Source organism: Ahaetulla prasina, chromosome 6, assembly GCF_028640845.1.
Source record: "Ahaetulla prasina isolate Xishuangbanna chromosome 6, ASM2864084v1, whole genome shotgun sequence".
Classification (NCBI taxonomy): domain Eukaryota; kingdom Metazoa; phylum Chordata; class Lepidosauria; order Squamata; family Colubridae; genus Ahaetulla; species Ahaetulla prasina.
In genome coordinates, this window is record NC_080544.1 from 42,756,718 (window position 1) to 42,772,864 (window position 16,147).

A 16,147-nucleotide genomic window follows, 5' to 3' on the forward strand; every position below is an offset into this window, starting at 1 on the left:
CATTGTCATTTATTGTAGGTTTCTGTTGGACAGCAAGTCAACTCACACTGCGCTGGTCACTCTTGCACCCCTTAGGATCCCTGTGCACCCGCAGTGCAGCATTTCTCACATATACTCTTGGACCTTCCTGACGCATGCAGCACCTCTTCTTTCGCATCCCCACTTCAATTCATGCAGCAATTCTCACACATATCCTGCCTCCCTCCCCCATCCTTGCAAGCCTTTACTACCTGCAGGTCTGGAACTTGCAACTTCTTGCCAATTTCTCCATTGACTTTGGTCAGGTTGGGGAGCTAAGAAAGTTTCCTTGCCTAATGAATGTGGGATTCAGTTAATCATGGCAACTGGAACTGCAGGAATTGCCATCGCTAAACGAGGCAGTCATACTTTACAACCGTGTCACTTAGTGATAGAAATTTCAGTCCCAATTCCTACCATAAGTCGAGGACTTCCTGCATGCAAAAAATATGTTACAAAGAGATTGAACAAAACTATAGTAGGTCAAATTGCTTCAATCCTCAGCAGTTGCTATTATTGGCAAAATATTTTGACAATGTACTGTATTACCTGCTACACCAAAAGGTCGCCGTAGCCCAGAAGTTAATTTCCTTGTGTTGTTCTCTCTTTGTTCCATTCTGCCAACTCGTACAATCTGACACACAAAACTGATCTTCTCTCTCTTCCGGTCTTTACTGCTGCCAAGGTCCTAAAAATATGAATTTTTTTCCTTACAAAATTCTCTCACACAGCTATTTTACAATTCATACTGAAGTTTTACTATTTAGCCTGTCATTTCTTCATTTTTACAATTCTTTTTACACAGCTAAATGTTCATACAGCTAGTTAAGGGATATATTTACTTGGATCTCTTAAAAGCTGTTATATAAAATCTTGAATAATTTTGCTAGATTTAAAGGCTATTTTTCCCTCTAACTGTAAAAACTATTCAAATTTGTTTATTTTGGAGAGAGCACAGAGAAATGTTATTTTAATAATACCATAGGGAAATCCATGTAGATTTTAAATGCATTAACAAAGAGTAAACAAAACTCATGAAGCACATTCTAAATTAGTCTTTTCTAAATACATTCCCAGTCCTGAAAAATCAAGCATAACTCCATCAAGGACCAATGATCCTACATATGCATAGAAATCGGAAAGAAGACTTGCAGGAATAGAAAGAAGCCTTCTTCTACCATCAAACCATTTGTCTACCTCTATCGTTTATGTCACATTTTACCAAAGCTTCTAGCTTTATGAAGGACAGATACATTTGGACCCAAAATTCCTAGCTATCACAGTCACTGAAATTTTCTAGTGTTGGCTTTTCTTCTAATTTATGCTAGAGTGCCAGAATGGAAGGCTCAGCTCCATAATATTTAAAGGACTCTTTCCCATTTTTTTCGACGAAGTCTCATTCGTCATCTTCAGGCTTCAGCTTCGTGCTTCTGGGAGCAATGTGTGATTGCAGCTGTTTCTTCCTTTTTAACTGCTAGTGGGGGTTTGAACTGATTGGGTGGGAGCTTGGCTGTGCTCTGATTGGATGGGGTTTTTTTGTGCTCTGATTGGATGGGAGTGTGTCCTGTTTGGGTGGGGGCTTGGTTGTGCTCAGATTGGTCTGAGTTGCAGGGGGATTTGAGCTGGTGAGCTGCATTGCTGTTGTTTGGCTTTGTGTTTGTGGTCGTGCTACATCTTCATAGTGGGTGTCTGTCTGCTGCATGTATGGATTGGAGGGGTTTGTTTGGATTGGAGGGGTTTGTATGTATGGATTGGAGGGGTTTGTATGTATGGATTGGAGGGGTTTGTATATATATTTGTTTTCTGAGGTTTTCACGGGTGTTTGCATGTAGGTCTTTGGTTGTTCGGGTTTTCTCCCGTGTAAAATTAGAAGTGTCTTGGCGACGTTTCGATGAAGTCTCATTCGTCATCTTCAGGCTTCAGCTTCATGCTTCTGGGAGCAATGTGTGATCGCAGCTGTTTCTTCCTTTTAACAGGAAAGGAAGTTCAGTTAAAAGGAAGAAACAGCTGCGATCACACATTGCTCCCAGAAGCACGAAGCTGAAGCCTGAAGATGACGAATGAGACTTCGTTGAAACATCGCCAAGACACTTCCAATTTTACACGGGAGAAAACCCGAAAAACCAAAGACCTACATATATATATATATATTCCAGTACGACATGGAAAATACTGAAACAACCGGATAACTTACGGGACCGACTACTGCCACCGATTGCCTCCCACCGACCCGTGCGTTCTCACAGAGAGGGACTCCTTAGGGTGCCGTCCGCCAAGCAATGTCGGCTGGTGACCCCCAGGGGAAAGGCCTTCTCTATGGGAGCTCCCACCCTCTGGAATGAACTTCCCCCAGGACTCTGCCAATTTCCTGACCTTCGAACCTTTCGCCGCGAGCTGAAGACTTATCTATTTATTCGCGCAGGACTGGCGTAGGATTTTAGTTTTAAATTGGGTTTTTACTGTTTTAATTATATTTTAATTTGGGCCAATTTAATAAGTTTTTTAAATATTATTTTTATCTTGTATTTATTCTTGTTCTGTTTTTATCTGGCTGTAAACTGCCCTGAGTCCTTCGGGAGAAGGGCAGTATAAAAATCTAATAAAATAAATAAAATAAATAAATAAATAATGTAAGAATCACAAATATAAAAAAAATATTTACCGTAAAGACAGCTCGAAGATTGTGTAATTTATCTATGTCTTTTGGTAGACCAGAACTTGACCATCTCACTAGATAATTCTCACTATGTAAATAAAAATAAAAATTGACTGTCTTATTCATTATGAAAGCAAAAGCAGTTTTACATTAAAATATGTTAACATTATATTTAAACATACACACTGAGGGTTATTCAGAGTTTGATGCAAACCACATTTATTTATTTGCACAATTTATAGATTGCCCAATAACTCTAGATAATTTACAATTAATAAAGTAAAAATGTATAAACATTTCTTTAAGTATATCTCTCTATATAGAGATATATACAGACAGACAGACAGGTAGACAGATAGATAAACACAAATATGTCAGATCTAAAAAATGGAAATAAGGACAAAGTACGTTTTTTCTTTTAATTGTTACCGAATAAAACAATCTCAGAGTGCAAGGAAGAGCTCATTTCTTTCACCATAATACACCAACAAAAAGAGATTAGCAACATGCTATGTCTAAAGCAAAATAAATTCAAAACAGCCTTCTCAAATTCATTTTCTAGTGATGTGTCAGCTTACTAATGTGAATTTTTAAAAATACAGATTGTAAACAAAAAGCTTTATATCTATTTTAATAATCATTTATATTTGTGATGTATCATTTGTTTCAGAGCTTTCATCCTGTCTGATCTCAAAGCAGACTTGTGATGTTGACTATTATCATTATCATTCTGTTTTAGGATGAGAAAACATCTATCTCTCAGAAAAAGAATCCCTGGAAGATTTTTTGATGGATTTTATTCTTTCATGTGAAGCTATATGGAAATGCAAAAACAAAGGATACTGAATATCCATTATAAAAGTTCTAAACCTTTTAGCATTGCATTTTTAATGTCTCATATTATACAAACTGGGAAATCCACAAGAAAAGTAATTTGTCTTTTTGTTGTTGTAAAAGGAAATAGCACAACAGGACCAGAAGGTCCCAATAATGCCACGAACTATATAAATGGTAATTAACACTAAAACCTTTCATAGACACACGATGATTTAGGAAATTTCCACAGACAATTTATGGCTAATGACTAACAGCAGTATTTCTTAGATAGCCTCTTTGTCCTTCCCTGTTAATACATATTACATAATATCTGTTTTATGCCTTTAATATTTTGAAGTTTTAAAACAAGCATGGGAGCAGTTAAAGCACTGACCTTATAAACTTGGATTCCAAAGGATCATACAAAGACATAAGGACTTCAGCATCTTCTCCAATTTTGCAAACAACATTTTTCAGATTTACGAATAATGCAAATGAAGGTGTTGCAGCAAATTTTGCTTCTCTACTAATGTCAAGGTTCTGCTTTTGAGACTACAATCCAAGAGAGAAAAGAAAAAAAATTATACAATATTCTGCAATTACTATCGTTATATCGTAATACAATCAATTACATATATCTATTTTTGTAAGTGTATATGGATTGGGGTATAATTGTATAATTAACTAATCCCTAGTCACCTTAATTCCATTTATGTCTTCTCTTCTAAATGTAGAACTGTTCTAAGAGATGTGGAAATGTAAAAAGTGAAAGAACCTAAATAGATTTTGCAGGACTACCTTCAAAGTAAGTAAAAGCACAATTCACTATTTCTATGTGCCTGAATAAACAGACTAATTACACATTTGCAAATCCACACAAATCCTGGCGAAGCATAGAATTTATCATTTATGAATCCAAATTTCAGGTTCTGCCTACAATATTCCCCAAAAGTCTAGAAAAAAGTGTAATACTACTACAACCAGATAAATCAAATAATGTATTTTTGAAAATATAAATGTGAAGAACATTTTTGACTGAGCATTCTGCCCAAACTTTTTTTGTAAGATGTACAAAAGATTCAGTGCATGAGCTATCTTTTACAAGCAAAATTGGTTTCAGATGATCTAAGGCAATGGTCCCCAATCAGGGATCAGTTCTGTGGAAGACAATTTTTCCACGGACCGGGGGTGGGGATGGGGCATGCTTTCACACAAAGCCTAGATCCCCTGCATGCTAGATAAAGCTTTGCTCACTTTCCCACTGCATGTGCAGCCCGGTTCCCAATAGGCCATCTGGTATCTGTTCATGGTCCAGAGGTTGGGGACCCCTGATCTAAGACCTAACCAAATTGTGCCTGTTTCAGGTGTTTAGGTTCCATGCACAGAACAAGATGTGGCAGTTTTGCTTTGGGCAGAAATGGTTGATGAGAACAAGAAGAGAAAGTGCCAAGATTATAAGTGGCTGAAACATGGATAAAAGGGGAGTGGGGGCTTGTAACACTGAGAACAGAAACATGTCATAAGATATAACATACAGACAGACTGAGTATTCTGTGCAGTTAAGAAAAATATGGGGGCAAGAAGCGGTGACATTAGTGTTTGAAGGAAAGGAGGGAAAGAATTACAAAGATTGAAGACTCCTTTCTTTATACAGAAATGGTTAAGGGAAACAGGAGAACAGTCAAAGACAAAAGCAAATGAGGAAAAGGAGCAGAGGGTAGGAAAGGAGCTTGGACTATTAGAAGTGGACAGACCAGTGGGATATGACATACTGGAAGCTGAACAGACTAGAGAGGGGGAACGTAGACAGTACAGAAGGATGTCTATTCACCTAACAATATTTTATTTTCTTCAAACCAGAAAAAAATAGATCATTATACAGGAAATCTTCAACCTACAATTACAATTGGAACAGGGAGTGGGGAAGTCAGGGAGACCACAGGAGCTTCTGCTCTGGCACTGAAAATGCTACCTGCAAGCAGGGTTTTCAATGTCAAACCAGAGAGACAGCCTGGTCAGGTCTTTCATACTTGCCTGCAGCAGCTCGCATACCTTATATTATCATTGCTTCCAAGTATATAATTATTTAGGAGTGACAGTAATTTGCTGAAATAACTTTGCAAAGGAGCCTAGTCTCCTAGCAAAGAATCGGGGGGGGGGGGGCTTGCTCTTTCCAAAAATCCGGCCACTGCTGTTGCATGATGCCCACTTCTCTCCCCATCAGGAACAGCATGTGTATCTTTAGTAGGAAAGGCACATCAGAGCAGGAGGGAGCCAGAGGAGGAACAGAACAACAAAGCACACTCCCTCCTCCATCCTTTTTCTCTCCTGTTTTTTCTCTTTGTCCTCTTAATGGCCTCCCTCCTTTCTACCTACTATTCCTCCTGCCCCACTTTTTTTTTTGCTCTTTATGTGATCAAGCAGATTGGCTTTGGCTTGGGTTCTTGAGGGTTGAAAACATCGAGCATATTCCTTAAAGCGGAGGATGTGCTTCCTCTCTCGGAATCTGATTGATGGATCTGATTCCACTCTAGGAATCTGCACAGGAGTGGGAAAAAGAGTATTTGTGTGTGTGCGTAAAAGAGGGAGAAGGAGTGAGTTTGAGAGTGAGAAAGAAGAGGCTCCTTTGCAAACTTATTACTGCAAATTCCCGTTGCTGCTAAACAGAACAGAGAGTAGTAGCCCAAGCAGAAAGCACCAGCTTTCCAGAAAAGCAGACAGGGAAGATTGCAAATGGTGCTCTCATATTGTGGGGCACTTGGCAACTAGTCATAAGTGCAAATGGGTTGCCAAGTGTCCAGATTGCTATCACAGGATAGTGCGTGTATGAGATGTTTTGCATCCTTTCCAAGGCCATCACAAGATTGAACAATTGTTAAGCAGACTATGGTAGATTGAGAACTACCTGTAATTTCCATTGTTCTGCCAAACAATGGCTGACTCACAACAGTTTTCCGAAACCTCCAGAACACAATTGCTTGATTTGTGTTTAAAAAAAACCAGTTTCTTTTAGTATGTATGTATGTGAACACAAGTGCATGCACACACATGTGCATATTCATAGTTTACAGCCACTTATATTGTCATATCAGTCGGGAGAAATAATTTTGTATCTTACTTTTTCTTCCAGCAGTCTTTCTTCTACTTGTTTGGAAGTTGTTTCATGAGCTCTGAATAGGCTAATTGTGCTGGTTTGATCTGGATCTAATATGTTACCATCTTCATCCCTTACCACTAGATCCAAATCGAGAATTCTGTATGGAACGGAAAACACCAAAACAATATCATGGTTAACATAAAATCTGCTCAAAAACTCTGCTATCAAGTCCCTCTGCCTGCAATCCAAATGGTTATAAAATGTAATATTCAATTTGAAATAGAAGAAAGAGTGATCAACGGTCCTTTTTAGTACTCTTTTATCAGACAAAACAAAACAATACATTTTGAAACTAAGGCTGAGCAAATTTATTATCTGTCTTTTGGTAGAATATACATAAACTACCAAAAACAACACAGGAATTCCTTGACATATGACCACAAATGAGCCCAAAATTTCTGTTGCTAAGTGAGACATTTGTTAAGTGAATTTTGCCCCATTTTACAACCTTTTTTGTCACAGTTGTTAAGCAAATCACTGCAATTGTTAAGTTAGTGACATGATTGTTAAGTGAATCAGGTTCCCCATTGATTTTGCTTGTCAGAAGGGTACAAAGGGGATCACACGAACCCAAAACACTGCAACTGTCATAAATATGAATCAGTTGTCAAGCATCTGAATTTTGATCACCTGACCATGGGGATGCTGCAGTGGTCATAAGTATGAAAAATGGTCATAAGTCATTTTATTTCAGTGCCGTTGTAACTTTGAACAGTCATTAAATGAACTGTTGTAAGTCGAAGACTACCTGTATTTTACAAAACTGTCTTACAATATTTCTGAAAAAGAATGAGAGGGAAAGACTGGTCTGTATTTTTCACATAGCATTTATTATAAATTTTTATGTCTAGAAATAGCCAAACTGAAATTCTCATGTTGGATTCATTATGGAAAAACATTAATGCATATTTGCACTAAACAAGAATGGCAGTATTTTATGCTACGTAATATGCACAGAAATTCAAACTCAATTGTCTCAATTCTAAAGGATACATAGCAATCATTTAATTATTCCATCAAAACAATAATGAAAAAAAGATGCATGTAATGTTTTAACGTTTAGCACCTGGAAGTTGAATAGCTAGTTCCGTATCCAGATGGCTAAATAATATAGCCAACAAATAATGCTGAAACTTCTGGTAAATTGTATGAAAAAGAAAAGATTGAATCTTGACTATAAATGTTCTACAACATAATGGTGTTAGCAGAACTTTTTATAACCATTTCTGGGATGGAAAACAGAAAGGCAACTATTTCCACTGATCTCCAGGAAAGCCAAATAAATAAATAAACAAACACAAACAAAGCAGCTTCTGGTACTTTCCACCACATTGCAAAATGTTTAAAATACTTAAATTCTCCTTCCATTTATTTGCCTTAAGGTAGGTCTTTCTCCATTATTTTTTCCCCCACACAACAAAAACTTTTCCAAGCCTCACAGAAAACAGTCAAAGACCTCTAAAAGCATGTAAAAATGTAGTTTATGCAAGGTATTGACTAGGCCTGCTGAATCTTAATGTTGCCTTGGATAAATTCAAACTGTCATCTTAAATGTATCTCAAAATCTCATTTATTTGAGTGCGACTATGGAAAATCTAGGGGTAAAGAAAGGAAAGAGGCTGCTTTTGAAGGAAACATGTTCAATGACCATTATCATTTCACTAGAAACTTCCACAGGCCAACACATTCTGAAAACCACTGCTATTTCCAAGTTTCCAAATGTGGCTATGTGAAACAATTTACTTTTCTCCTAAGCAGCCAGAAGAATAGCATATATTATACTGGTCATCGATATGTGTGTGTGTGTGTGTGTGTGTGTGTGTGTGTGTGTGTGTGTGTGTACATGCATACATTCTGTATATATGTATACACTTACATGTTCAGAAATTTTCTCTTCTGATTGTGACATACTGTTTAGCATAGCCAGATGTGCCAATTATTTATAGATGTTTGAACAAATGACTGCCAGCGCAGGTGATTAAGTTTATTGTAGAATTTGTATTATGATTTTTTAACTTGACATGGGTCATCCTGAAAGTGGTTAAAATCTTTTTTGCAAATTGATCAGTTAGTTAATAGATTTTATTAATTTTCAAGCATTTATGAAATATATTTAAAGTTATCTTCTCTAAATGCCAATTATAGTTTATTACTAAAGCTGGGGATCTGAACTAATTAATTGGTTATATGCGTATTATCTTAACACATATTACTTAGATCAAAAATCATTGCATAGCTGTAGCTTTGAACTGACCGCAATTTTGGATACACAAGTAACAAATAAAAATTATTTACACTTTTTTTTGCTGAGTTCTCCGTGGAACAAAAATACATTTGGAAAATTATATCTTAAAACACTTTCTCTAAGCAATCAAGAAAGAGGATACTTTGAGTCTATAAATAATATTTATATTGCCGTATAAATGTTTTTAATGGACATATGATATATGGTACATAAATAGAAGTATTGAAGATCATCAAAGCAAAAAATAAAAATAAGGAAATATATGCATGTTTCAAGCTAGTCATCACGAACCTGTTTCCATAATCAATCTTTGCTGTGACTTTCTTTTTTAGCTCTTTGAGCTCATCTTGTGGAAGTGTTCCAGACAGTATTTGTGATCGCCATTCAATAAGATCGTATATCATATGTCTTACATTACGAAACATTTCTCTGTTGTCTTGCTGTGTGATAAGAATACATGTTAGTTCTCTCATTGATTGTAATCCTTTCTTTACATAGAAATATACATATATAAACAATATAAAACAGAAGTGAAAGGTAAGTATGGAAGCAGGTTTCTATAACTTCAGTGTGAAATTTATTATTTGACCCTATAGGTCATCATTTCTTATCCCAAACCATTGGTATTTCTTCAGATGGGAAAATATTACACGTGAAATCAACCACAAGTAACTCATCTGTGATTCAAGAATCAGTAGTCCAATAAAAATTAAAACTATTCATTTGCTAGAAAACTATAAATGAACATTTTGAATTAAATCTTCAGAAGATAGATTTAGGTTCAAGTACTGCATTCTATCATGAGAAGAAATTTTAAGTGGGCTGCTTAAAAAACTGTGACTTTTTTATCTACATTCCTCATTTATATTTATAACCTTTTAACTTGTTTTTCTTCTGGAAGGGATGACATCTTAGCAAGATATTTGACATAGAGGTTTGCAATAATTTTCATAAAACAAGAAATGACAAAATTATTATCTTAGTCATGATCAAAAGATCCTCAGCTGGACCAGCTAATTTGAAGGTGAAGAATTAACTGCATTAAAATGAAAATCAGCAGTATGGATTTAAATAGCATATAAAATATAGTTATCTGACGTGGTATGTTATTTGGTCCAAAGGGACCAGTTCTTACCGAGGACATCCATCCCTCACAATAGAATCAGACAGAACAAGTGCTCACTGACAGTTGGAATTCTATTACAATTAGCTGGGCTGTCTGATGTAAGACCTAATATTCGTTGACTGTCAGTCTAAGCAAATCTAGGTTATATAATTAATTATTAATAGTGGAATGCCTTCCAAGTCATATATAGATGATACACATCACAGCATAAAACTAAGCAGCAGAAAGAAAAGAAGAAAGCAAGTTAACTGATTCATTCTCTTCACCTCAACTGGAAAGGGAAAATAGAATAGAATAGAATAGAATTTTTTATTGGCCAAGTGTGATTGGACACACAAGGAATTTGTCTTGGTGCATATGCTCTCAGTGTACATAAAAGAAAAGATACGTTCATCAAGGTACAACATTTACAACACAATTGATGATCAATATATCAATGTAAATCATAAGGATTGCCAGCAACAAGTTATAGTCATACAGTCATAAGTGGAAAGAGATTGGTGATGGGAACTATGAAACGATTAATAGTAGTGCAGATTCAGTAAATAGTCTGACAGTGTTGAGGGAATTATTTGTTTAGCAGAGTGATGGCCTTCGGGAAAAAACTGTTCTTGTGTCTAGTTGTTCTGGTGTGCAGTGCTCTATAGCGTCGTCTTGAGGGTAGGAGTTGAAACAGTTTATGTCCAGGATGCGAGGGATCTGCAAATATTTTCACGGCCCTCTTCTTGATTCGTGCAGTATACAGGTCCTCAATGGAAGGCAGGTTGGTAGCAATTATTTTTTCTGCAGTTCTAATTATCCTCTGAAGTCTGTGTTTTTCTTGTTGGGTTGCAGAACCGAACCAGACAGTTATAGAGGTGCAAATGACAGACTCAATAATTCCTCTGTAGAATTGGATCAGCAGCTCCTTGGGCAGTTTGAGCTTACTGAGTTGGCGCAGAAAGAACATTCTTTGTTGTCCTTTTTTGATGATGTTTTTGATGTTAGCTGTCCATTTGAGATCTTGCGATATGATAGAACCCAGAAATTTGAAGGTTTCTACTGTTGATACTGTGTTGTCAAGTATTGTGAGAGGTGGAAGTATGGAAGGGTTTTTCCTAAAGTCTACCACCATTTCTACGGTTTTGAGTGTGTTCAGTTCCAGATTGTTTTGGTTGCACCACAAGGCTAATCGTTCGACCTCTCGTCTGTATGCGGATTCGTCATTGTCTCGAATGAGACCAATCACTGTTGTGTCATCTGCGAACTTCAGTAGCTTAACAGATGGATCATTGGAGATGCAGTCATTGGTATACAGAGAGAAGAGAAGTGGGGAGAGCACACAGCCTTGGGGGGCCCCTGTGCTAATTGTACAGGTATTTGATGTGATCTTGCTTAGCTTCACCTGCTGCTTCCTGTTTGTTAGGAAGCTTGTGATCCACTTACAAGCCTGTTCCTGTAGCTGGTTTAGCTTAGTTAGGAGAATGTCTGGAATGATGGTATTGAATGCTGAACTAAAGTCTACAAAAAGGACCCTTGCATAGGTCTTTGGAGACTCAAGATGTTGTAGGATGTAGTGCAGAGCCATATTAACAGCATCATCTGTTGATCTATTTGCTCGGTATGCAAATTGCAAGGGGTCTAACAGCGGATCCGTGATGGTTTTCAGGTAGGAAAGCACTAGCCTTTCAAAGGTTTTCATGACTACAGATGTTAGAGCAACTGGTCTGTAGTCATTCAGTTCCTTGATGGTGGGCTTCTTCGGCACTGGGATGATGGTAGAGCGTTTGAAGCAAGAAGGAACATAACACATCTCTAGTGATTTATTGAAAATATGGGTGAAGATGGGGCCAATTGGTCAGCACAGACTTTTAAGCAAGAAGGAGTTATCTTGTCTGGGCCTGGAGCTTTTCCTGGCTTTTGTCTGTGAAATAGGTCCTGCACTTCCTTTTCTGTGATCACTAGGGGTTGTGAACCCAATGAAATGGGGTCAGTTGTAGGAGGCTTGGCTGTTGTTGGTGTGTCTGAGATGGGGTTGTGGAGATAGGTGGCTGTAGTTTCCTTTCAAACCTGCAGTAAAACTCATTCAGGTCATCTGCCAGTTGTTGATTACCTTCAGCCTGGGAAGGAGGTTTGCCATAGCCGGTGATATTTTTAAGAGTTTTCCACATGTTTGCTGGTTCATTTGCTGAAAATTGATTCTTTAGCTTTTCAGGGTAGCTTCTTTTGCTGCTCTTATCTCCTTGTTAGTGCATTTCTGGCCTGATTGTACAGCATTTTATCACCTTTTCTGTAGGCTTCCTCTTTGGAATGTCGTAGCTGCTTAAGTTTAGGTGTAAACCAAGGTTTGTTGTTACTGTGTATTCGCAAGTTCCTTGTAGGTACACATAGGTCTTCACAGAAGCTGACATATGATGTTACAGTATCTGTGAGTTCATCCAGGTCTGAAGAGGTATCTTTAAAATATTCCAATCAGTGCAGTCAAAACATGCCTGTAGCTTTAATTCTGATTCCTCCGTCCAGGTTTTCACTGATTTAATTATTGGTTTTATGGCTTTAAGTCTTTGCCTGTAAGCAGGTACAAGGTGAATCATGCAATGATCAGAGTGTCCTACAGCTGCACGTGGTAAAGACCGATAGGCATCTTTTAGTGTTGTGTAGCAGTGGTCTAGAGTATTCTTGCCTCTGGTGGGACAATTGACATGCTGAAAGTATTTTGGTAGTTCTTTCCTTAAGTTTGCCTTGTTTAGATCTCCCAAAACAATGGCCAGTGAATCAGGGTGTTTGGCTTCAGCCTCCATGATTTGGTCAGCTAGAGTTCGTAATGCCTTGTTTACACAGGCTTGTGGTGGGACATAAACAGCAATTAGAAGAAATGAGGAAAATTCACGAGGCGAATAGTAAGGTTTGCAGTTGATAATTAGAGTCTCTAAATTGTTGTCACAGAATTTGTAAATTATGTTAAAATCTTGACACCAGGTTGAATTAATATATAGGCATAAGCCTCCTCCTTTCTTTTTACCAGATGTTTCTGGAATCCTGTCTGATCGTTCAATTTGAAATCCTGGAATGTTCAGGCTGCTATTTTCAATTGATTCATTTAACCAGGTTTCAGAGAAGCATAGGACTGCTGAATTGCGAAAATCAGAATAGTATTTGTTTAAGAGGAGTATTTCATCCATCTTATTTGCAAGTGAGCGTATATTTGTTAGGAAAATTGAAGGCAGAGGAGTTTTAATGCGACTTCTTAATCTGTTTAAGATCCCAGATCGTTTACCTCTTCTCCTTCGTTTCCGTCGTTTGGGTTTTTTTGTAATCCATGGCTCCGTGGGAATTGCCTCCTCCTGTGTTAGAATCTCCTCCGTGTTTGTAAAGACAGGCGGGGGTGAGATTAAAGAAAGCTGCTCCTTAAAGAAATGTTCCTTAATTTTTAGCAGATGGTCTCGTGAGTAGGAAATCCGTAGTGAGTCACAGAGAACAATTAGAAATAAAGAAACAATTAGAGAGCATTTCACCGAGGCAGCCTTCGTCGGCGCCATCTTAGAGGGTTTGGTAAAAGAACGTTTGGTAAAAAAATCTTTGGATGCAAGATCCAGCAATAAAATTGCACATACAAGGTGTGATGTATATGGAAATCCAGAAATGAAGACTGCCTTAGCTATATCTGGATGGCTTTATCCTCTGGGTATTTTTGACATTAACACAAGTTACAAAATTAAATTCACAAATTAACTTCAGCTCTTTTTAATCTACTATAATCCCCTCTCTAATTCTCTATATTCTGTATTGATCAAAATGCCCTGAAAATATTGTGTCCTGTTCCAAACACTTCACTTTAGGAAGGACACTGATATATACAGGCATGTCCAGAAGAGACCAACCAAAATAATAAAGTTTGGCAGGGGGAAAAAAAGAGGAATGACTAAAAGCTTTGAATATGCTTAGCATGGGGGGAAAAAAGACTATGGGGACTCATAATAGCTATATTCAAGTATTTGTAAATATGTCACGTAAAAGACCAGGCTAAATTCTTCAGAGTTGTTCCAGAAGATGAAACAAAGAATTTAAATTCCATGGAAGTAGATTTCAATTGGACATCATGAAAAAATTGTTAATGGTAAGAGCAGTTAAATAATGGACCAGGATGACCCAGAAGATGGTGGCTTCTTCTACTCTGTTCAGTAGTTCCATTCTTCAAAGCAAATTAAACTTATCTAGAGACAATCCTCAGATCTTTTCACCTAATACAACTGTAGGACAGTAGTCAGTTTTGAGTAGTTGTGATTTACAGGCCTGCAGTACGGATTGTCTTTTTAATAGGGAATAAAACAGTTTCTACTTGGGAAAGTTAATATGCAAAGCATATTCCTTTTCTTCAGCAATTATTTCAAATCACTGGCATATACTTAATTGGTTTCTTTAGCTTGGCTGGTTTATAGATTATGCTCCTTGGTTATCCTACAAAGAAGCATTCTAAATAAACCTACAATACTTACAATATAAAGCTGTCGCCATATTGTGGACCATTCCCGTAGTGTAGAGGTAACCTCCTGAATAAGTGGTAGTTCATTTGGTATAACAGTTTCATGTTGTCTAAGAATGTGGGAATATCAAGGGGGGGGGCAGAAAACATAAGACAATGTATTAATTATCAATATTTATTTATTTTATTTATTTATTTAATCAAATTTTTATATCGCCCTATCTCCCGAAGGACTCAGGGTGGTTTACAGCCAAATATATTAAAATACATTTAATATATTAAATGTATTTAAAATACTATCATTTATAGTATTCTAGATTATTTTTACTTAACAATTCATAAACATGGCTTGCAAAAATATGTTTCTGATGTTTAAAATCTTAAGTAAGAGATAATATTTGGTATTATTTTTGTTGTTGTTAGTTGCGAAGTTGTGTCCGACCCATGGACAACGTTCCATGAGGCCTTCCTATCCTCTATCATCCTCTGGAGTCCATTTAAGCTCACGCCTACTGCTTCAGTGACTCCATTCAGCCACCTTGTTATTATTATAATATAAATATTAAAACTGTATGAAATAGGGCTTTTTGTTTTAAAACATTAGCATTCCAGTAAGCTAAATCCCCAAAGAATAAAGTTTTCTATGGTTTTTTTTTAAATTCTATATGGAATAAAAATCTCAATATTGCTGTCCCGTAGGGAAAACTGAATGAGAACTGAAACAAACTTTTTGCTTCCTATTCAATTAGTTTGGTGGTATTCTACTGAGGATTCTGTATGACTTAACCTACAGAAAAATTATCTCATGTTGTGGCTATTTTTTTTTTTTTACAAAAGGCAACTTTAAAAAAATACTAGCAAAAATAATGAAAATATAATTCCAAGTGCGTTCTTTCTACTTTTCTTATACAAATCACCACTGAATTCCAATAAAGAAGGATATCTTGTGGATTCACTTTTTCACAGCCTACAAATAACAACAACATTCTCTTCCTAATGCATAAGTACAATGTATACTTTTTAATTTGGCAGCATTTAACAAATTAAAGTAACACAGTCTGTCTATTTAACACCTTACAATCTATAAAACTACAAGAAAATCAGACAAGTCACTTTTTATCAGTTTTCATGCTTAGGATCATTTATCCAATATTGTCTCTAATTGCAAGCAAGACACTGATTAACTGGCCCAGACATATCAACAAATGGAACCCAAAATCAACATATCTCCTTCTGAGCAAATGCTTAAATAATTGCTGCTATTGCTGTTATTTCCTTCTCCTTTCAATTAGTCTTATCCAGCAGTAGCAAGTAGGGACTTATCTCTGTTGTAGCAAAAGAGGGGGGCGGGGAATGGAAAACAAAGTCAATCACAACTTAAGAAACAAAGAACAAAACAGAATGTGAAAGTTGAGTTAAAAATGGTTTAATCCCAAACTCAAAGCAGTGGGTTTTATTTCAAGGTAAGAAGAAAATTCTTTGAATACCAACATTTTGAACTTAATACCTACTCCACAGGCATTTCAATCTCGAAATGGTTTGAGCTTAGAACATTCTGCATATTCCTTCTAAACATCTTTAGCGCTGTATAGGACTTGGCTCAGTCCCAAATGCTGAACAAAATCTTTTGTAGTTTTAAAGATAAAGGAACTTATTTTGCAAGATTC

General features: G+C 36.7%; 1 protein-coding gene across 6 annotated transcripts in view; it reads right to left on the bottom strand.

Moving 5' to 3' along the window:
- Positions 1 to 16,147, bottom strand: part of DOCK1 (dedicator of cytokinesis 1) — a 513,270-nt gene that overhangs the window by 422,263 nt on the left and 74,860 nt on the right. For all 6 annotated transcript variants that reach the window (XM_058189019.1, XM_058189020.1, XM_058189022.1 and 3 more), the window contains 6 exons: positions 14,494 to 14,590; positions 9,184 to 9,332; positions 6,609 to 6,744; positions 3,885 to 4,042; positions 2,681 to 2,762; positions 568 to 706 (listed from right to left, as the gene is read on the bottom strand). In XM_058189019.1, the coding sequence (XP_058045002.1) occupies positions 568 to 706; positions 2,681 to 2,762; positions 3,885 to 4,042; positions 6,609 to 6,744; positions 9,184 to 9,332; positions 14,494 to 14,590 (761 nt within the window). The remainder of the gene's footprint in view (positions 1 to 567; positions 707 to 2,680; positions 2,763 to 3,884; positions 4,043 to 6,608; positions 6,745 to 9,183; positions 9,333 to 14,493; positions 14,591 to 16,147) is intronic.